We start from the raw sequence: 22,494 nt of genomic DNA, 5'->3' as shown, positions 1-22,494 counted from the left end.
AAGAAAGAGAAAGGAGGAATGACAAAAGCAGTAATACCCAGTGGGTCTTCCCTTTTTAAGAGCTTCCTCGGAAAGCCCACCCAGGAACGTCTGAGTATATCTCATTGGCCAAAACTGAGGTCACATGACCAGTCTTCTCTGTAAATAAGTTTGGGGAGGTAAACATTTTGGCTTGTCACATTGACCCCCCCGGACTCAAGTCATGTTAATAAGGAAGAAGAGGAGAGTGGATATTGCCTAGGCAGCAAACAACGGGGCCATATAGGAAGGCTGTAAGCCCTTCAATAAGCAGCAGCGTAGAAAGTGGAGCTATTTGCTGAGACTGAAAAAACAGGTCCAGAAACAGTTTCTTTGGGAGAAATTAGGAGTGCTGTTTGGATACGCTAAGTTTGAGGTGCTTATCAGACATCCAAAGGAAGACGTTGAGTCTTCTGTTGGATACACAAGTTTAGAGCTCAGGGCTGGGGACTTAATTATGCTGCCATCAAACTATAGAGTGCTTCTATTTTTCCCATAAAGATGAGCTAAGTCCATGAGCTGAGAGTGGAGACAGTAAAAGAGATTTGAGGAGAGAGAGAGTATACCGTCGTCCCCAAGGAGAGTGTGAAAGCAAACTCACTGGGTGGTAGGATTGCTGGGGAGCATGGGTGTCCTTTCGATATTCATGGTTTTGAACTTGTCCAACCAACCAGCCAAATCGTGTAGTTTTTCTTGAGCAGTGTTTGGTTGCTTGGATGAAATCACACAAAAGTAGATTTTCTCAGTCTTGACTTTTTCCTGCTATGTCTGAGGAAGAGAGAAAAGGACGAGGAAATTGAGAGTGATTACAAGTTGATGATTTTAATTATATGATGAACATTGCAAAAAGTTGTGGCTTATAGACTGCCAGTCTTGATAAGGTAAAAAATTATGTTGTGGTGCTACTAGAACCAATATGTTTGAAGGATGAGAGGTGGCGATCAGATTATGGGATATTTGAAAAAGGGATTTCAGGCATAGCATAGTTATTAGTGAAGACAAGGTCTAGGGTGTGATCTTGGGAGAGGGCGACTGCTAGAGAGGAAGGAAAAGGTTGCTGCAGAGGGCATCAAACTTCTAAGGGCTAGGACATTCACAAGGATGGTGAAGTTACCAAAATGAAGGAAAGACAAAGAGGGGAAGGGTCACCAGAGTCAGGAGTTAATGACATAGAATAATGGCCACAGGGATGGTGCAGGGGTTTGGAGGTGGTGACTAAGGAAAAAAAATGGCAGGTGGTGTATGCCAGTGGTGTGAGCTTCAAAAGAAGGTATAGTTGGTCTCTGAACAATGCAGAGGTTAGGAGCCCTGGCTCCTCTCGCAGTGGAAAATCTGCATATATATAATTTTGATTTCCCCCAAACTTAACTACTAATCACTTACTGCTGACACAAAGCCTTACAAATAACATAAACAGACAATTAATGCATATTTTCTGTGTTATATGTATTATGTACTGTATTCTTACAATAAATTAAGCTAGAGAAAATAAAGTGTTGTTAAGAAAAATCATAAAGAAGAGAAAATATATGTGCTGTTCACTAAGTGGAAATGAATCATCATGAAGGTGTTTATCCTCATTGTCTTCACATTGAGTAGGCTGAGGAAGAGAGGGAAGAAGAGGGGTTGATCTTGCTGTCTCAGGGGTGACAAAGATAGAAGAGGTGGAGGAGGTGGAAGGGGAAGCAGGAGAAGCAGGCACACTTGGTGTAACTTTTATTGAAAAAAAATCCACGCATAAGTGGACCCACGCTGTTCAAACCAATGTTGTTCAAGGGTCAACTGTAGTGTCACAAGAGAAGAGTCTGAAGACGGAGTACTGTCTGCTAAATGTGGTAGATCAAGGCTCTAGGGAGATGGACTAGATGAGGGGCAAGGATGGAGGGGTTGGTCTAGAAAAGGGAAACAGCACCCCATCCTCTGAGAATGGAGGAAGCAGAAGAGTAGGTGTTTAGGCTTTTTGGGCTCCATAGGCTCAAGTGGGTGACGTTTGTCTCCTGCAAATGAAGAAGATGGAGATGGTTGGGAGTAAGGACTTAAGGTTTGGGATAGATATTGATGAGAATGAGAAAATATCCTTTCCTGATGACAAGTAGCAGGATTCTCAAACCCTCCTGAGGGAGACACTGATGAGTCGGCTGCAGCATCCAGTAGCTGCTGTGATAGTTCATTATATGGGTCAACTTGGCGGAGCTGTGGGATGGCCAAATATGTGGTCAGTCTGGGTGTTTGCAAGGGCATTTCTGGAAGAAATTAGCATTGAATCGGCAGCCTGAGTGAAGTAGATGGCCTTCCCCAGTGAGGGGGGGCCTTGTCCCATGTGTTGAGGGCCTGAATAGGATAAAAGGGAAGAAGAAGTTTGAATTCTGTCTGACTGATGATATTCCCCTGCTTTCAGCACTCCTGGTTCTCAGCCTTCAACTCAAGACTAGAATCTGCACCATCAGCTCTGTGGTTCTCAGGCCTTCTAGCTACACCACCAGCTGTCCTGGGTCTCCAGCATGCAGACTGCAAACTATGGGGCTCCTCAGCCTCCATAATCACATGAACCAATTCCTTATAATAAATCTCTCCCTAGATAAACATATGTTTATATCTCCTATTGGTTCTGTTTCTCTGGAGAACCATGACTAATACAGATGCCATGGCTATAGGACTTTTCTGATCAAGCTCAGCTGTCACATCCATTTAACCAGTCTCTAAGAACTTCCAAAATTTCCCTAATTTTCCTGTCTTCTAAGCCCTCTAATCTCTTTAAACCTCTGCCTGTTACCCAGTTCCAAAGCCACTTCCACATCTTCAGGTATCTTTATAATGATGCCCTGCTCGATATCAACTGTCTGTATTAGTTCGTTTTTGTGTTGCTGTAAAGAAATACCTGAGTTTGAGTAATTTACATAGAAGAAAAGTTTAATTGGCTCACAGTTCTGTAGACTATACAGGATGCATGGTGCTGGCATCTGCTCAGCTTCCAATGAGACCTCATGGAGCTTTTATTCATGGTAAAAAGCAAAGTGGGAGCCAGCAAATCACACAGTGAGAGAGAAAGCAAGAGAGAGAGGAGGGAAGTGCTACACTCTTTTAACAATCAGATCTTGTGTGAACTCAAAGTAAGAATTCACTCATTATCATTAGGATAGCACCAAACTATTCATGAGGAATCCACCCCCATGACTGAGACACCCCCCACTAGGCCCACCTTCAACACTGGAGATCACATTTCAACATGTGTTTTGGAGGAGCACACATATAACTATATCACCATGGGAGTGCAGCTGTTGGTTCTAAGAGAAGAGGAAGAGAGACCAGAGCCAGCACACTCAGCCTCCTTACCATATAATGTCCTGCATCACCTCAGGGCTCTGCAGAGTCCTGCCAGACAGAAGGCCCTCACCAGATGTGATTCCTCGACCTTGGGCTTCCCAGCTCCCAGAACTGTAGAAGATAAATATTATTTCTTTATAAATTACCCTGTTTCAGGTATTCTCTTATAAGGAACACAAAATGCACTAAGATACTTCCCAAAGAAAATCTGTTCTTACAAGGCTCATTATGTCCTCTGGGCCCCATAAGCAGTGAGGCCTGTTTTGGTGTCTAGGGAAATGGCTGAACCTTTGCTATTTTTGTTCATCTGGAATATCATTACACAATCCTTACAGAGGAGAGTATAGTTTTCATAACTGATACCCTATCTGTATCAATGTGGTTAGATGTATCTATTGAGCTGTTTATGCTCTTTATCACACAGGACCATTGTGCTAATGGAAGGATTTAAATCAATCCTGGAGGGAATGATTAAGGTTTACAACTAATTGTTCTATCAATTGGGATAAGTTATGGCATGTTATTTGCATATGTAAAAGCCACCCTAGGAATACTTCAGCTTCTCCCTCTTTGAATTAATCCTTGGAAAGGAAAGAACAAATAAACTAGTCTAGAAAGGGACATTTACAGATCACTAATGTTAGTAGTTGGCTTTAAGTTCTGAAAATATTGAGAGGTATAGCATTAAATAGGTCAAGAGGAGTGGAAAGGACATTTAGGGGCAAGGAAAACTGTATGAAATTGATTTTAACCTTTTTTAGGGGGAGAATGCCACAGACCTCTTTGTGGATCTAATGAAAGTTATGAATTCAGACAAATGCACACAAGCACGTACATGCAGAGTGCCACTTGCATCCCTGCAGGGTACTCAGGCTCCCTGCAGCCCACCCACCAGCTCCTAGGGGGATGCAGAGCAGCCAGTTAAGGCCCTCCAGGGCATGAGAGACTCAGATAACACTAGAAACACCAGCTGCATTGGAACAGATGGTTGATATTGGAGAAGACAAAGTTGGAAAACTAGATAGAAAATCTGGAATGCTGAGGTTAGGGGACATCACCCTAATCTAGTGAGGTACTGAGGATGAGGGCTGTTAAGTGTTTTAGGCAGGACACACACTGAAGACCAAAGAAGGAATCCCAGATCTTGACCATGTCACCTTCCTGGGCTTTAATAGCCTCATCTGTAAAATGCAAATAACAATACATGATTTTCCTGTTTCATAGGAGTGTTCTCAGGGTCAGCATGAGAACAAATTGAGATAACGTAAGTGAAGGTGTTTTGTAAACCTTTCAGGTTACGAAAGTATAAAATGGTGTTTTAAGATAATTAGGTTGTAACGTGATGTGTTTATACACTCACAGCCCTCAAGGATGGGGTAGAGAACATTTAATGTGGCTTGAAACTGTTAGGGTAAGAGAATGAGAAAATCCATAGATATATTACAAAGTAAACCAGGTGGAATGAACTTACCGCTTTTGAAATAAAGGGTAATACTCCAGGTAGATTATTACCTTTTAGTGTGAATGGAAAGGTCTTGAGGAAGACCGGGAAGAAGATGAGAAATATTAATCCTGAAGGCCCCCGAATGTTTCCAGAGGTCTTTCTTCCCAAACCAGATGGCAAATGAATTAGATTCTGTGTGAGTTGTAGAATATTAAATTTTATAACCAAACCAAATTGATGTCCTATGCCTGGAACCTATGCACTAGTGAGTCTACTGGGAGCAGCTTAGATTATCTTCACTACTGATTCATGAAAAAGGTTTTGGCAAATGGTCTCAGGCAAGGAATGAAGCCAGGAACAGCATTTGTCATACCAGATGGGCTGACTCACCCTTTGGATAGAAAAGTTCACCTGTCTTATTCTAAAAGCTACCCTGTGTTCTCTTAAATGGACCAGGGACATTTGTCATATTCTACATTGATGAACAAGTCTTGTTTATCTAGTGTCTATGAGCTTCTGGGACGCTTAAGTTTGGTAATAAGTATTACCTATTAAGCTGGATTTTTGGAGAAAATGAAAACCCATGTGGACATCCAAAGGCCAGCTGTTTGGAAGAAAAGATGGGAAACTGTCTCATAGCTACGTTGGGAGAAAGAAGACATTATCAGAGGTTGGGAGTATACTGTATGCAAGACACAGGATATTCCATAGGATAGTAAATAAGAGATTTTCCCTTGTTTCGGGCCACAGAAGGACCTTGGTGTCTTGACACCAAAACGTACCTCCCATGGCCAGGCCTCAGTGGCTCACGGCTGTAGTTCAGTGCTTTGGGAGGCTGAGGTGAGAGGGTCACTTGAGGCCAGGAGTTTAAGACTAGCCCGGGCAACACAGCTATGGAAAAGTAAAAAATTATCTGGGCATGGTGGTGTGCATCTGTAGTCCCAGTTGCTCAGGAAGCTGAGGTGGGAGGACCGCCTGAGCCCAGAAGTTTGAGGCTGCAGTGAATTCTGATCACGCCACTGCACTCCAGCCTGGGTGACCAAATGAGACCCTCTCTCAAAAATAAATAAACAAACAGTAACTCCTTAAAATGCTATTTGAATAAAAAGTCTTGAAGATCGCTTCTCCCCCACTTTCATCCAGCTGTTCCATGCTCATTATTTAAGTTTAGATGAAATGCCACTTCCTCAGAGAGGCCCCCTACCTCCCTGGATAGCTCCCCTCCTCCCTGGCCCCGCCTCAGGGACACTGCCATGTGCCCACCGTGTTTCTGCACTGAGTTACTTGGTCAGGTTTTGCCTCCTGAACACGCGAGCCCCACAGGGATCCTGTCTGTCTTGCTCACTGCTGTACCTTCCACCCCAGCATGCGTCTGACCCATCTTTGTTGCACGGATGAATCTGTGAAGCTTTGGAAATAGTGAAACAAACCTCCATTTGCTTACCAGGCTTTACAGTCCCAGGTCTTTTCTGCTATTTTTTCTGACACATCTTTTGGATTTTATTCTTACAAGGCATCTTCCTGTTCCCACTGCTGCTGTCCTCATTCAGAGTTTCCTGGTATTTGGCCCACTGCAATGAACTCGGAAATGTGTTGTCTGCCTTGGGTCTCCCTCTGCTCCAGACCATTCTGCAATCTCTTGCTGGATCAATTTTCTATTTCCTTTTCAAAAAACAAGCCACGAGGCTGGCTTTCAATTCCCACTTATGTGTCTCTGCTCCCCAGCCTCTTCTTTATGTGCCCTTTGAGTCAGTCAAGTCCAAGTCTGTCTCCTGTTTGCCTACATAGCCTACGTTTTTCTGCCCCAAACCTTTGCTTACGTGGTTCTCTCTTTCTTTTTTCTAGAAATGGAGTCTCACTATGCTGCCCAGGCTGGCCTTGAACTCCTGGGCTCAAGTGATCCTCCCATCTCAGCCTTCTGAGTAGCTGGGATTACACCTGGGCTCAAGTGATCCTCCCATCTCAGCCTTCTGAGTAGCTGGGATTACACCTGGGCTCAAGTGATCCTCCCATCTCAGCCTTCTGAGTAGCTGGGATTACACCTGGGCTCAAGTGATCCTCCCATCTCAGCCTTCTGAGTAGCTGGGATTACACCTGGGCTCAAGTGATCCTCCCATCTCAGCCTTCTGAGTAGCTGGGATTACACCTGGGCTCAAGTGATCCTCCCCTCTCAGCCTTCTGAGTAGCTGGGATTACACCTGGGCTCAAGTGATCCTCCCCTCTCAGCCTTCTGAGTAGCTGGGATTACACCTGGGCTCAAGTGATCCTCCCATCTCAGCCTTCTGAGTAGCTGGGATTACACCTGGCTTGGCTTTCAAGTGGTTATTTTTACTTGCCCAAATATTAGTCAACTTTTAAGGCTCAGTTCAAATGTTCTCTCCTCCAAAAGGCTTTTCTTGAGTTCACTAAACTAATAGTAAGCTCTGCCTCCTTACACTTTTCTAACACTTTATTTGTTCCCCTCTTCTGGTATGACACACTTCATGTAGTTGTCTGAACTCTCCCACCAGGCCATGAGCTCCTCAAGCAGAGGGCTAAGTCTTAGTCATATTTGCCTTCCACAGCACGCTCAGCCCAGGGCCTCGCACAGGAGATACTCCACTAGAACTGTGGAATTAAGGACCGCTTCAACATTCTTGTTTGGGTTTAGTTTTGTTTGAAGCCTAGGAAAATGCAAAACATCCTGGAGTATATTAGTCATGATTATGGCTAAGGGAAAGAAATCTGTCTCTCTTTTTTTCATTCTTTTTTATTTTTTTATTTTATTTTTTATTTTTTTGAGACGAAGCCTCACTCCATCACGCCAGGGTGGAGTGTAATGGTGTGATCTCGGCTCACTGCAAGATTTGCCTCCTGGGTTCAAGCAATTCTCCTGCCTCAGCCTCCCAAGTAGCTGAGATCACAGGTGCCCGCCACCACACCTGGCTAATTTTTGTATTTTTAATAGAGACGGGGTTTCACCATGTTGGCCAGGCTGGTCTTGAACTCCTGACCTCAAGTGATCTGCCCGCCTCAGCCTCCCAAAGTGCTGGGATTACAGGCATGAGCCACCACGGCTGGCCAGAAATCTGTCTCTTATTTGAAGAATGGTTGGCAATGGATTGTGGTTTGGTTGGTAAAAACAAATCATATAGAACTTTACAGTTTGCAGTGTGCTTTTAGCGGCTTGACTTCAACCAATGCTCTCAACCTTGTGAGGCAAACAGGTGTGTTATAGGTGTCTCCATTTCACAGTTCAGGAAACTGAGACTCAGAGGGGATAAACAGCTGTTCCGTGGTGGAGCTGGTGCTAGGGGCCTGTGGCTCCAGATGGCATACTCTCTCCCTCTGCTGCTGTCCTCTAGCCCTCACCACGAGCTCAGTGGGCTGAGGTGGGTGGAGACCCTGATCCATTTTTGCTGCGTTTTTCAGAGATGGCTCCAGAAACTCCAGTATTTCCAGATGAGCATTCATCCCAGGTGAGAGAGATTGCACATACATGAGCTCAGCTTTCAGTTCAAGAAGCTGGAACGAAGAGCAATGCTGAAAAGTCATAGAGCTTGATTACACAGTGATTGAGATATTTTACGAATTAAGTGGAAAGGATGCTTCCCGCGAACTAGGAGCTAGTTCTCTGCGAACTAGTTTCCTAGTAGAAAGAGTCAGCAGCAGGTAAAAGGAGTTCAGGCATTAGACTTAGATGGACCTGGGTTCAAATCTCAGCCTTACCACTCACTGGCTATCTGGCTTTGAGAAAATTACCCATCTGAGTCTCCATTTCATTAATTGTAACTGAAATAGTCACTCTGATCATGTCCCAGATGCTGTAAATCTATTATCCCATTCAATTCTCTTACAGATGCTAAGAAGTAGGTGTATTATTATTATTATTATTATTATTTTTACTAATTTTTGCTCTTTCTTCACTCTACAGACAAGAAACAGGTTCAGGGAGCAAAAGGTTTCCAGCAGCAAGAGGTTGCCAAGAAGATAAACACCAACCCACTTACTCACCATCCAATATCACCAGCCACCATTGACATAACAAGGAAAGGAAAACTGTCTCAGCAGGGTTCATGTGGTGGTCAGATAAGAAAATGTGTTTGAACCGTCAAGATGATATTAATTGGATCCCTGCTCATTTATTTAAATAAATGTTTATAAGTAAATAGGTATATCCAGGTATCTGTATTTCTTTAAGCCATGTTTGGATGATAAATCTTTTGGTTAATGGTGATGATTAGTCAGCCCAGTTCATATTTATACTTAGCTTTTTCTTTCTTCTTTCTTTCTCTCTCTGTTTTTTTTTTTTTTGTTTTTGTTTTTGTTTTTTTTTTGTTTTTTTTTGCAGACATTCCTGGAAACAATGACCATTCAGAACACAAGGCAGAATCCAGCACCACCCTCCAACCAGTGGCAGCAGATCCCACTGGCTAGGAGGGGCCCTCAGAAGCAGGGCAGGAGCCTTTGAAAGGTCACTCTTGCAAACACAACCTCTATATGGCAACACAGATCATAAGCACAGAAAGGAATTGTGTTACAACTGGTGTTATGTTTGATGGGGAGTTGCAGGAGTTAATCAAGGAAGAATAAAACCTAGGGAAAAATATTGTACAAGAATTATTGATGGGTTTGTATTTAAAATCATTGTTTTCATTAGACTTTTTTTTTACCCCTTTCAGTGGTCATGCTGGCATCAAGGCCCTGAGTGGATGCTCATAGCCGGGGTCTATTGAACATCACTGAAGGGAGAGACTCCAGGGACCTGCAAGAGGGCAGGATGACCAGGTAGACGAGGACACCATAGCCCTGACTTTGAGTCTTTGCTTTGTCTCTTATTAGCTGTGTGGCCTTCAACCAATGCCTTACACGCTGGGACTCTGGCAGAGATGGCTTGTTCATCCTCAAATCATTTACTTTTCCACTGAGCACAGGGGAGAAGCCAGGAACGCCCCCACGACTGACTCTGGCCAATGGGATGTCCATGGGAGGCACGTCTGCTGTGCCCAGACCTGGCCATTGACATGTCCACGTGCTCCCCGACTCCAGCTCTTCCCCTACCTGCTGGAGAGAGAAGGTGCTGATGAGTAGAGAAGGACAGAGCCACAGATAGAAGGGGCCTGGGTCCTGAAACACCACATGAAAAGCCACCGTGCCAGAAGTGGTCTGTGGGTGTGCCTGTGTGTTAGCAGGGAATACACTTTTATTGTGCTGAGCCCCTGATAATTTGAGATTTATCTATTACTGCATCTACAGTTAACTTCACTGATATAGGCACATTTTCCTTGTCTATATCATGGAGGTAAAAATTGATCCTTATCTTAGGTGTCATAAAGGTGAAAAGAAATAATGTATAGGAAATGGTTTTAGAAATTCTATAAGTCCTCGCCAGGTGCAGTAGCTCACGCCTGTAATCCCAGCACTTTGGGAGATTGAGGCAGGCAGATCACAAGGTCAGGAGATCAAGGCCATCCTGGCTAACACGGTGAAACCCCATCTCTACTAAAAGTACAAAAAATTAGCCAGGCGTGGTGGCGGGCACCTGTAGTCCCAGCTACTTGGGAGGCTGAGGCAGGAGAATGGCGTGAACCCGGGAGGTGGAGCTTGCAGTGAGCTGAGATTGCACCACTGCATTCCAGCCTGGGTGATAGAGCAAGACTCTGTCTCAAAAAAAAAAAAAAAAAAAAAGAAAGAAAAAAAAAAGAAAAGAAAAAGAAATTCTGCAAGTCCTCATTACCAATCTGGTTAATCCACCTGGTTGCACCTGCTGGCAGCCCACTAGATCCATGGTATGCTTGCTCCTGGTCAACGCTCGGTGAGGCTCCCCAACCAGAAGGAGGCCTGAATCCACAAGTCATTCCTTAAGCCCTGTGAGGGACCCTGTGCACGTCCAAGCAGACACCATTCCTCGCACTTTTGCTTCTCTGATGGGATGCCGCGACCCTGTGCATGTCCAAGCAGACACCATTCCTTGCACTTTTGCTTCTCTGCATGGGATGCCGCAGTGCCAGCCAGGAGGTCAATGAGCTCTTCCAGCTCATCCCTGGTGGCACATTTGACGTTCTGTTACATTTCTTCTACTTTCCTACCTGGAATTTCCCTCCCATATGATTCCTTTTTTTCCTGATAACAAAAGGATTACATGTCTATTGTGGAAATTTTGAGAAGAAAATTTTATTATGAAAAGAGTAAAACATCCACCCGCTAAAGATGATCATTAACAATATTATGGCATATGTCTTCCCGTATTTCTTTCTTCTTTCTTTCTTTTTAAACATCTCTCACCTCTGGCTGAATCCTCATATTCCTTTTTTCTTCTTTTTTTGGTGGAGGTTGCTGAAAATCCTTATATTTCTTAAGGCAAGTATATATATACATTTTTTACCATAGTTGAGAACGCCATACACTATGATTTGGTAGCTTACATTTTATGTTCTGCTTGTCATGATCATAGCATTTCCCATATCACTAAAAGCTCTTACAGTCATGACTTTGAGTTCTATACTATTCCATTGTAAGGATGTACCATGATTTTCCCTGTTGTTAGTTAGGTTGTTTCTAGGTGTTCAGTTTTGTAAGGAGTGCTGCAGTGAACATATTTGTAAAGTGTGGATTGCTTCCTTTGCAATTTGAATTCTTTAAGGTCATTCAGGTTTTGGATCTGGGTAACATGTAGAAACCTATTACATTTCTTAGGTATGACCTGGTTTCCAGAATATTGAAGCATGGGAAGGTCAAATGTGGGCTACAAGGAGTCCCAGGTTTGATAGCGGAGATTCTTGAAGCCCGGACAGGAGTGTTCTTTGCACTAGCTCTAGGTACAGGCGTCTGAACTGCCTGAGCATAAGTAATGTGATGGTTCATTTTAGGTGTCGACTTGCCTAGATTATGGGGTACCCAGATAGCTGGCAAAGCATTATTTCTTGGTAAGTCTGTGAGGGTGTTTCCAGAAGAGATTGAGATTTGAATCAGAGGACTGAGTAAGGAAGATCCGCCCTCACCTGATGTGGGCGGGCACCAGCCAATCTGCTGAGAGTCCTGATAGAACAAAAAGGCAGAGGAGGGGTAAATTTTCCCTTCTTCTGGAGCTGGGACACCCTTCTCCTCCTACCCTTGGACACCAGCACTCCAGGTTCTTTGGCCTTCAGCTCTGGAACTTGCACGTACCCCACAGGGTTCTCAGGCCTTAGTGTTGGTCTGAGCCACACTATTGACTTCCCTGGGCCTCCGGCTTACAGTTCGTGGGACTTCTCAGCCTCCAGAATCACATGAGCCGTTTTTCCTAATGAATCCTCTCTCATTATGTATCATCTGTCCATCCATCCTATTGGTTTAGTCTGAGTGAAAAACCCTAATACGTGAGACAATGGAGACCACCCTTCTCGTTCTCTGTGGGGGACATGCCCCCCTTTTTTCTTGGAAGAGTCTGGGTTGCACTGTCGGGCCAGACAACACACTTCTAAAAGTGTTATTCTCTCTCTCTTTCTCTATTTCCCTCCCTCCCTCCCTCCCTTCCTTCTTTCCTTCCTTCCTTCCTTCTTTCCTTCCTTCCTTCCTTCCTTCCTCCCTCCCTCCCTCCCTCCCTCCCTCCCTTCCTTCCTTCCTTCCTCCCTTCCTCCCTCCCTCCCTCCCTCCCTCCCTCCCTTCCTTCCTTCCTTCCTTCCTTCCTTCCTTCCTTCCTTCCTTCCTTCCTCCCTCCCTCCCTCCCTCCCTCCCTCTCTTCCTCTCTCTTTCTCCCTTCCTTCTTTCCTTCCTTCCTTCCTTCCTTCCTTCCTTCCTTCCTTCCTTCCTTCCTTCCTTCCTTCCTTTCTTCATTCCTTCCTTCCCTCCTTCCTTCCATCCTTCTTTCCTTCCTCTCTTCTACACCTGAGCATTTTTTTTTACTGAGATGTAATTAATATTCCTTAAAATTTGCCTTTTAAAAGTGCAAAATTTGACAGTTTTTAACATAATCACAAAGTTTTGCAGCCATCACCACTAATTTCAGGACATTTTTATTACTCCCAGAAAGAAACACCAACCCCATTAATTGTCACTTCCCATGCTCCCCTCCCAGCCATTGGCAACCACTAATCTACTTTCTGTCTCTATGGATTTGCCTTTCCAGACTTCATATAAATGGAATCTATAACATGTGGCTTTTGGAGTCTGGCTTATTTTATTTAGCATAATGTCCTCAAGGTTTATCCATGTTGTTGTATATATTGGTTTTTCATTCTTCTCATGGCTGAATAATATTCAATTGTATGGATAGATCACATTTTGTTTATCCATTCATCAATCGATAGACATTTGAGTTGTTTTCACTTTTTGACTATCATGAATAATCCCTCTGTGAACCTTTGTGTACAGGTTGTTATGTGGATGTATCTTTTTAATTCTCTTTGGCATGTATCTAGGAACAGAATTACTGTCTAATTTACTTTAGAATAGCAAAATTGTTTTCCAGAGGGAAACACCATTTTACATTTTCACCAGCAATGTATGAGAGTTCCAGTATCTCCACGCTCTCTCTGCCACTTATTTGTCTATCTTTTTTATTATAGGTATCCAGGTAGGTGCGAAGTGGTACCTCATTGCGGTTTTGATGTTCATTTTCCTAATTACTAGTGATGCTGAACATCTTTTCTTTGCATACTGGCCATTTGTATATCTTCTTTGTGTGTAATTTCTGTCTACTCAAATCGGTTGTTTACAAAATTTTTGTTCTTTTTTTATGATTACATTATAAGAACTCTTTATATATTCTAAATACTAGATGCTTATCATATATATAATTTGCAAATTTTTCTCCTATTCTGTGGGTTGTCTTGTCACTTTCGTGATAGTGCCCTTTGTCACAAAAGAGTTTTTAATGTTGATGAAGTCTATTTTTTGACTTCATCTATAAAATCCATAATTTTGATTTATCTTTCTTTTTCTTTTTTTGCTTAACGCTTTTGGTGTTATGTCTAAGAAACCATTGCTTAATTCAAGGTCATACAGATTTACTCCTGTGTTCTTTTTAGAGTATCGCAGTCTTAGCACTTTCACTTAAATCTCTGATTCATTTTGAGCTAATTTTGTATGTGGTGTGAGGTACAGGTCCAACTTCCTTCTTTTCCATGTGGATATCGAGTTATTCTAACACCATTTGTTTGAAAGACTATTCTTTCTTCATTTGATTGCCTTGGAACCCTTGTCAAAAACCAATTAACTATAAATATATGATTTTATTTCTGGACTCTCAATACATGTCTATCCTTATGGCAGTACTGTACTGTCTTGATTCATGTAGATTTGTCATACATTTTGAAATTGGAAAGCTTGTGTCTTTCAACTTGGTTTTTATTTCAAGATTGTTTTGGCTATACTGGGTCTCTTGTATTTCTACATAAATTTTATGATCAGTTTGTCAATTTAGACAAAAGAGGCAGCAGGAATTTTCATAAGGATTGCGTTGAATCTGTAGATCAACTCAAGGAGTATTGCCATGTTAACGTTATTGTCTTCCAGAGTGTTATTCTTAAAAAACAGGACAAATTACAAATTTCAAGTTACTCAACTTCCATTTGCAACAGTTTAGTTTCTCTGCAATGTAAGTCACTCCTATTTACTCCAGCTACATTAAAAAATGGAATGCTTCACCTTGTCTGTAAATTATCTTGTTTGTACAAGATGAGCTCAACTATATTTCCTTATTAGACCTTAACAATTCCATTTTACTATGGTAATTAGGGGTAGGTACTACATGAATTTCACTGAAAGATGAAGAAGTCAGCTGGGCATGGTGGCTCACATCTATAATCCCAGCACTTTGGGAGGCCGAGGCGGGTGGATCACCTGAGGTCAGGAGTTCGTGACTAGCCTGGCTAACATGGTGAAACCCCGTCTCTACTAAAAATACAAAAATTAGCTGGGCGTGGTGGCACCCACCTGTAATCCCAGCTATTTGGGAGGCTGAGGCAGGAGAATCACTTGAACCCAGGAGGCAGAGGTTGCAGTGAGCTGAGATCGTGCCATTGCAGTCCAACCTTAGTAACAAAAGTGAAACTTCATCTCAAAAAAAAAAAAAAATGTTGAAGAAGTCAAGGCAAAAAACTAACATTCAAGCAATTACCTCACTTGCCACAGAACAGATAGATCTGTGATAAGAATGAAAGACTGTAGTTCCCCCACTACTGTGCTCTCCTTAGGAATTAGCAAGAGCTTGTTTCCCATCCCAACTGCTTGTCCTGCATTCCCTTGTCTTGGTGTGGAATTTTGAAAAAGTACTTAATTCCTCTGAATCTGTTTTTTCATCTTTATTACAGCGGTGTGATCCCAGGTGACCAGGTGACCTCATGGGCCTGTGTTTGTAATATAAGACACACTCACTTTTAATGACAAATTAGAGTTATCAAAGTTATACCCTCCCCAGCCTGGCTTCCAGAAACCCTCTTCACAGTGTCCCCTATTTGTTCTGAGTCTCAAAAGAGTGTCTTCTGTGCGCAGAGCCAGTGTGTTAGCTGCAGTGATCTGCTCCATCACATCACTCCCGTTGACTCTCCTGCACCTGTTCCCCACCTCCACCCCCCTTGCTTCTGCAGGACCACAAGGAGTGCTTGTCATTGCATTGCCAAAACCAGGCAAGGTTGTTGTTTTGGGATTCATTCAAAGCTCCCTGTTCTACAGGCCCCACAGCAGGGCTGTTTCTATGCAGACAGGAAGAATAGTCTCCTCCACTCCAAATGCAGCAAGTAACTCTGCTCAGCCCTGGAGTCCTTGACTCATACTTGAAGAATCCTGTCAGCATCAGACCCTTGTATTCCTGGCCAGACTTCAACCAGTGGAGGCTCTTAGAGGGGGGAAAGATAGCATCCCATCACCACCTTCTCCCCATCACCTAGCCTGCTCCTCTCTCCCAGGTCACCACATAGAAGCTTGGATTAATGCAAGCCCACCAAAAGAAAACTGGCGTGGGGGCAAGGGGGTCGGGGACCGTGTGTGGATCTCACCAGCAGCAGCTGGTGCCTGTTCTGGGGGCAAACGTGAGGTCTCTGATGATTTTAAATGGTGCCTACCCCAGGAGGTGGTGTGAGATTAACTGAAATAAGCAAGGTAAGTCCTGGCACCAAAAAGACATTTCCCCCAGGGTTTCAAAATGTCAAAGACGACGAAGTCCCTTTTCTGGTAAAAGGTGCATTTATTTTCCAAATACTTCTCACTGCCTCAGTGGAAATTTGCCTGGGCCTGTGGTTCCAGGGAACACTGTTTGGGGCAACCCCTTTTCTTCCTATGGACGTGTGTGACTCCATTCGAGTCCAGGAGGCAGATCGAAAGCAGGGTCAGAATCGCTGCCTCGTACGTTCACCTGGACAGGCACTGGGAGACGAAGGACCATCTGTGTCTCCGTCCATGGTATGGCCCAGCTGGTGCAAGAACCCCAGGTGCCGAAGGCGTTGCAGCCACCCTCCCCTGCCCACATGCCTGGGCGTCTCCGAACACTGCCCTTGGCGTCCACCAGAAATAGAAGATCGTTTCATCCACCCATGCAAGGTCTTTCCCGGGACTCCTCCTCCCCAGAAACCCAGGTGGTTCTGAGGGAGCTGCGCCAGTCCTTCTGCCTGCACGCCGCAGACCCTGCCCACGCTCCAGCGCCGCGTCCTCCGCAAGCGCGGTGAGATGGCTCATCCTTCCCTTCTCGCCTTTCTCACAGCCCAGGTGCTGCACCCAGGCGGTCTGACAGAGCTGTTCCCCCTCCCAGTCTGGCCAGACACGGCTCTGCGTCATCGCGCTCTGCGGTGCACCTGCTCCCCCGCGGCAGTCCCCCAGCCCCGCAGCAGGTGGGGCCGCCGCACAACCTCGCAGGCCCAGTGAGACCCAGGAAACGCCGAACTGGGTTACGTAAGTGGGTTAGGCAGGTGGCGGGCGAGGTGCGTTCTACAAGGAAGTTGTGAATCAGGAGCCTGGCAACGTGAATTCTCAGTTCTCCTTTTGGTTTCATTGCAACAAGCAGCTATTGGATGTCTGGTGTGTTCGCGGAAGTGTGAGAGATGGCTCCACGTCGGAATACCGAAGCAGAGGGAGGGCTCTGGGCACCAAGCCCTGAGGATGAGACGCAGTCCTCAAACTCGGCAGTTCACAGTCCGCAGGGGAGCACACGTGGGAGCAATAATACAGCGCATTACCACACATATAATAGTGAAAAATGTATGCAGGGTGAGGGGGGGGGGAATGGAGAGGGGAGAGGGAAAGAGAGTGATTCTTTCTGGAGTCAGTAAAGTCTCCAGGGACGCCCAACCTGAGTTTTGAAGAACAGATACAATTTTGCAAGGTGGCCAAGAGCATAGAAGAACATTCTCGTTAGAGGAAACCTGAGTCGGGAGTTTGGTGCCCTCCCATAATCTTCTCAACCCTTCAAAGCTACCTAAATAAGCATTCTAAGCATAAATAGCGAGTTTGCTATGTGAAAAGTGAACTCCACCTCAGGCCAAGTCTATGCTGCCCTTTTCAATCCTACATACTAGCTTGAGCTGACACTCAGGGAGAGGTGTGGGTTGGGGCTTTGGGAACAAAGGGTTGAGAAGTAGTTCTGAAACTACAACAGGAGCAGACAAGACCATAAAGGACTTTAGCTTTATCTTGTAGGCTGGAGCTTGCAAGCTGGTGGCCATGAGATGATTTTTTTTTAATCCTACAGACTTGTTTTGTTTAATTCTTATAAAGTTTTAAAAGTCAGTACCTTTCTGGCATCTCTTGGAAAAATTGGAGGGTTTGATGTCACTGAACTCACCATCCTCCCATAAGCTGGCTCCAGGTTGCAGCTGCCTCCTGGAAACCAGGCACCAGCTTGTCCTTTGTCTCAGTCCCTGCCATTCCCTCAGGCTTCCTGGGATCCTGCCTGGGCTCTGCAGAGGGTCTCAGCACACCCCCTGGGGGCAACAGGGACACACTTATCACTTGTCGGAGAGTCCAGCGGTAAGATCTGGGCTGGTAAAATGGTGAGGTGATTGAATTTGAAAGGAAGGGAATGGAAGCAGGGAGACATGTCAGTCAGCCTAAGAGAGGAGGAGCCAGATTCAAGTAAAGTGGGAAACCTGCCCCTCCACTCCCCACCCATGCACATGCAGGTACACTCAGGCACACACTCTGAGTATGGCAAGACTGCTCTCTCTTCTTCAACTCTTTGAGTTCTTAGTTTCTTAAGATTTCTTTACCCTGTCAAGAATCACTCAGGTTTAATTAAGATCACTTTCTTTTGAGAATGGGAGGGAAGTACAAATACCATTTTTTGTAGGCCTTCTTCTCCCTTCTGCCCTCACCCTTAGAGATGGAGCTGGGTTTTGGCCCAAGGAGAACTTCAAATCTTGGACCACTGATTTTCCGACCTTGAAGGACCCCTTTCAGGATTAAGCTGCATACTTTTCGAGTATCTCTAGTATTCATCTCCCAAAGAACCAGTGCAATATTCTTCCCCTGCTAAGGAAAAATGGAGAATTAAAGGATAAAGTGTGTCAGGGGAATAAGAGGAGGTACCCTCTCTGACCCTAGAGCCATGTATAATCCACTGCAAATTCCCTCTCCAAATTACAGACAGTGATTTGTAGTGGAGAGAAAAAAAGAAAAGGACTGGATTTCATTCCTGCATTCAACATTTTCATCCAGTCCACTGTTTGGTGACCCACTTGGAGTGGCTCTCAGTCTCCATTAGTGCAGCAGGATGGGAGAAGGATTGTACAATGTCAGTCTGTTGCCAGGCAGATGAAAACCAAGTAGTATTATTTCTCTGGCAAATAATCTAGCCAGTCTTGGTCTCTATTGCTAGAGCTAATTACAGTCACAGGTGCCATGCTACTTACTGATTTAATCATCTTATTCAGTGCCACTCTTCAACATTGCACTTAAATAAAATAAGGTTTCTTTGCATGTGTCTCAGTGACAAATGCCAGTAGAGACAGAAATGAAGATTTGAAATTTCCTGTTGTGTATGTGCTCTCCCCTTCTCAGAACACGTATGGCTACTAGCAATCAGTTTTCATGCACCAGCTGTGGTGTGCTGAGTGGGCGACAGGGACAGGGACAGAGGCTCACTCATTGATTCAGCAAACATTCTGTCCTAGAGTGGGTTCTCAGGGAAGCAGATGCTGAGTCAAGGATTCAAGAGCAAGGAGTTTATTGGCACTCTGGAAGTGAAGAAGACAGAAAGGAAGGTGGTCAATAAAGGGTGCATTGTTGGGTCTGCTACCATTGCGGGAGCTTAATCATACTGGGAAACTTTAAGATCCAGTGTAGAATACATGCCTCGGAGTTATCTCACCAAGGGGTGAGGAAGCTGGGGTATTTATACACCAAGTCCCATCAATCACTGGTTGAGGCTCCTCCTACAGAGCATGAATTTCCTAGAACTTATGCCTTGATCCTGAAATAGGCAAAGCAGGCTTTGGTGGACAGAGAAAGCCCTAGGGCAAGGGAATGAAGGGGCTGGCAGTTGGAAGTCGGACCAGCTTCTACTAAAGGGATAAGCACAAGGGGCTATGGATGCAGCAGTGACAGAATGTGTAGCATATTCTTTGAGGACTTGCTGTGTGCCAGGCACTGTCAGGTCACCATTATATAGATGGATTTTGTCTCTGCCTTCATAGAGCTAATAGCTTAGTAAAGGAGATAGACAAGTAACCAGGAAGAGCCCAAAAGATGGGATATTTTCTGATGGCAGGAAAGAGAAGTGTGTCTCAGTAGGCCTCCTGGAGAAGATAATACCTAAGCTAGCCCTGAATTAGGAATAGAAATGTTTTTAGGTGGTTGGGAGCAGCATGTGCAAAGGTCTTGAGGAGACTGAGTTTCCAGCAAGTTTAAGAAACTACAAAAAATTGATATGCCTGGATTGCAGAGTTTAAGAAATTAAAAGAATAGGGGAATAAGGGTAAGAATAAGGGTGGTTAAAGAATCTGGAGAGGGAGCCAGACAATGGAAAAGTTGGAAAACTGCTTGGATAGTTCCTAGAGGCATTTCTTTCCCAAGACAAATCCTACTTCCACTTATGATTTCAAGTCCTTAAGTGGTCATCCCTAGCCTCTCCCTGCCTGTTTTGATCTTGCAGACGATCTTTTCTCTTATACAAATTCTAACAGGAGTTTTAACATTTTAAATAGGAAGCCTAATAAAAGTTTACTTGATTTTTGCTGCAGATTAAATTAATATGCAATTGACAAATTATTTCTTTTCTTGAATTCAATGACTGGTTCAGGTAGTACAGTTACATGTTCCTTCCTTCACAACAGGGATCTGTTCTGAGAAATGCATCATTAGTCAATTTCATCATCGTCTGACCATCATAGAGCATATTTACACAAACTGAGATGGTGTAGCCTCCTATACACCTAGACTTTAAGGTATGGCCTATTGTTCCTCGCCTACAAATCTGGACAGCAGGTTAATGTACTCAATACTGTAGGCAATTGTAACACCAATGGTAAGGGGATTTGTTTATCTAAACATATTTCATCATAGAAAAGTACAGTAAAGAAATAATTTAAAAGATTAAAAATGGTACACTGTATAGGACAGCTCCACTATAATCTTATAAGACCACCATTGTATATTTAGTCTGTCATAGACTGAAATGTCATTATGCAGTTAAGTCACTTAACCTAGGCAGTGAGGTGTGGCATGCTGTGTTTCCCAAAGATGGTTTCAGTGATACCTCCTAACCCACACTCTTATTACAACATGACTTTGGCACTCCTTCGAATGAGAGCTGTGATCTGTATTCTCTCCTCTTGAATTTGGATGGGCTGTGGCTATGATGGTGATGATAATGTGTGACTTATGAGGCTCAGTCATAAAAGGCAAGCCCTTCTTTGGTTTTCTAGGGATAACTTGCCTTTGGAGCCCTAAGCCCCCATTTAAGAAGTCTTGAGGCCACCATGCTGTTCCAGGGGCAGAGAGAATAAGGTCCTGATTCAGGTCAAGTGGACGGGATTAGAGGGTAATGATTGATAGACAGATGCATATGATTGATAGATGTGTATTATAGACAGATGACAGATGCGTATGACAAATAGGTGATAAATAGATGCAAATGATAGATGAGATAAATGATAAATGATAGGTATATATTGACAAATGACACATACATGATAGGTAGGTAGGTAGGTAGATAGATAGATAGATAGATAGATAGATAGATAGATAGATGGATAGATAGATAGATAGTTGGATAATAGATAAAGGAGAGAGAGCAGGCAATATTTAACAAGGCCTGAGGGGTCAGGACCAGGAGTGCTTTGACCGTCAGGATGAAGAGTTTGTTGGTATCTGCGTGAAGATTTGTGGCTGAGGTTGTCTGTAACCAGGAAAGAGGTTGCAGGGTTCCAAGATGAGGGAATGAGGTTCTAGGCTAAAGTGCAGATATTTTCCTTTGGGCAGAGAGAGAAAGGAATGAATTTAAGATGCACCACAGAGGAGGAGGAGGTAATTATTAATGAATAGATAACCTACAGTGAAAAGAAGGACAGGAGGAGACAAAGTTTAGACAGTGGGTTTCAAGAGGAATAGGCCCTCTAGAAAGAAATGAAAACCCCCTTTCTCTCCAGAAGTTACTAGTTTGCTGCACAGTGGCAGAGAAACTCCAAGTCATGGAGTGCCTAAGCATTTGCCAAATCATGAGCGGCTCTGGTAAACCCAGGAAGGCAGGAGAGCAGTCAAAAGTTAGGTAAACAGGAGGCCGGAGATTTTTGGGGGATTTTAATCATCTGGTGTCATCCTTCTTGCCCATCACCTCAACCCTGGGAGCTGCCTCTAGTTTTGTTCACAGTGGCCCACCTGATTGACAGCATCTACCTCAAGCCCGTGCAGCCACATCTCATTAAGAGGAGAGGGCATTAGAGATTTCCTTCAGGTCAGGATGTTAGATGAAAAGGAGAAGATATTTAAGAGAAAAATAACTCAGCAGTGCACCATTCATCAATTTCTCTCTCTCTGTCTCCCTCTTTCATCTCGCCTGACCTAATACCCTGAAACTTCCATGGTAAGAAACGTAGGCACAGATAGTGTCCTACGAAGCAGTGTTCTTGCGGAGCAGTGGCCATGATGAATATCGCCTCTGCGCACAGTGATGTTTTTATTCCTTAACTACCGCTCTTTTCTTTGGGGAATCGACGCGCATCACTCTATATTAGAGTCAGCATCTGCCGTGCAGATTCCATGGAAATCACCATGAGCTGTCCATTGCACCTTGAAAGAAGCATCTTTCGGAAACCCATGACCCAGAATCTTTGTGACAGTCCCTAGGAATTACATTTGAGGGTAAGTGCCACCTTTGACCTGCGCACTTTGCCTGTTCCTCCCTTGTGCTCCTATAAAAGGGGGTGTCGATGAAACAGAGTCACTTGGAATGCTGTCTGTCCACCAGCAGAGAAGTCTAGCAGGACATTGTTTGGAATGGAATGAGCATGCATTTTAATCCGATTTAGTTAACGTTTCTGAGCACCTCCTCTGAGCCGCAGCACTCAGTACCGGACTACAGACTAGTGAGGGCTGAGACACAGAACAACCACCCTGCCATCGATCAGACTGGGAACGAGGACAAGAGGAGGTTTGGACAAGGGGCTGGGGACACAGGGAGGAAGCCAGCACTTGACTTTGGGGACGAAGGAAGGTGCCAAGAGGAGGTGACACTTGTCCTGGAAGGGTGAGTAGGATTTGGGGAGATGGAGAAAGATATCCAGGTAAAGAGACTAGCATGAGCCTATGACCTTGTTAGAGGA

The 22,494-nt window shown here is 44.2% G+C and overlaps 1 protein-coding gene across 1 annotated transcript in view; it reads left to right on the top strand.

Annotated features, from left to right (window-relative positions):
* LOC105487336 (N-alpha-acetyltransferase 40-like) overlaps positions 1-12,255 on the top strand; it is a 137,176-nt gene extending 124,921 nt beyond the window's left edge. The window contains exons 11-13 of the mRNA XM_071097702.1: positions 8,198-8,244; positions 8,700-8,937; positions 9,117-12,255. Coding sequence (XP_070953803.1) covers positions 8,198-8,244; positions 8,700-8,759 — 107 coding nt within the window. The 3' untranslated portion in view covers positions 8,760-8,937; positions 9,117-12,255. The remainder of the gene's footprint in view (positions 1-8,197; positions 8,245-8,699; positions 8,938-9,116) is intronic.
* Positions 12,256-22,494: the final 10,239 nt, after the last annotated feature.

Source organism: Macaca nemestrina, chromosome 5, assembly GCF_043159975.1.
Source record: "Macaca nemestrina isolate mMacNem1 chromosome 5, mMacNem.hap1, whole genome shotgun sequence".
NCBI lineage: Eukaryota > Metazoa > Chordata > Mammalia > Primates > Cercopithecidae > Macaca > Macaca nemestrina.
This window is presented reverse-complemented; position numbering and strand designations above follow the sequence as displayed.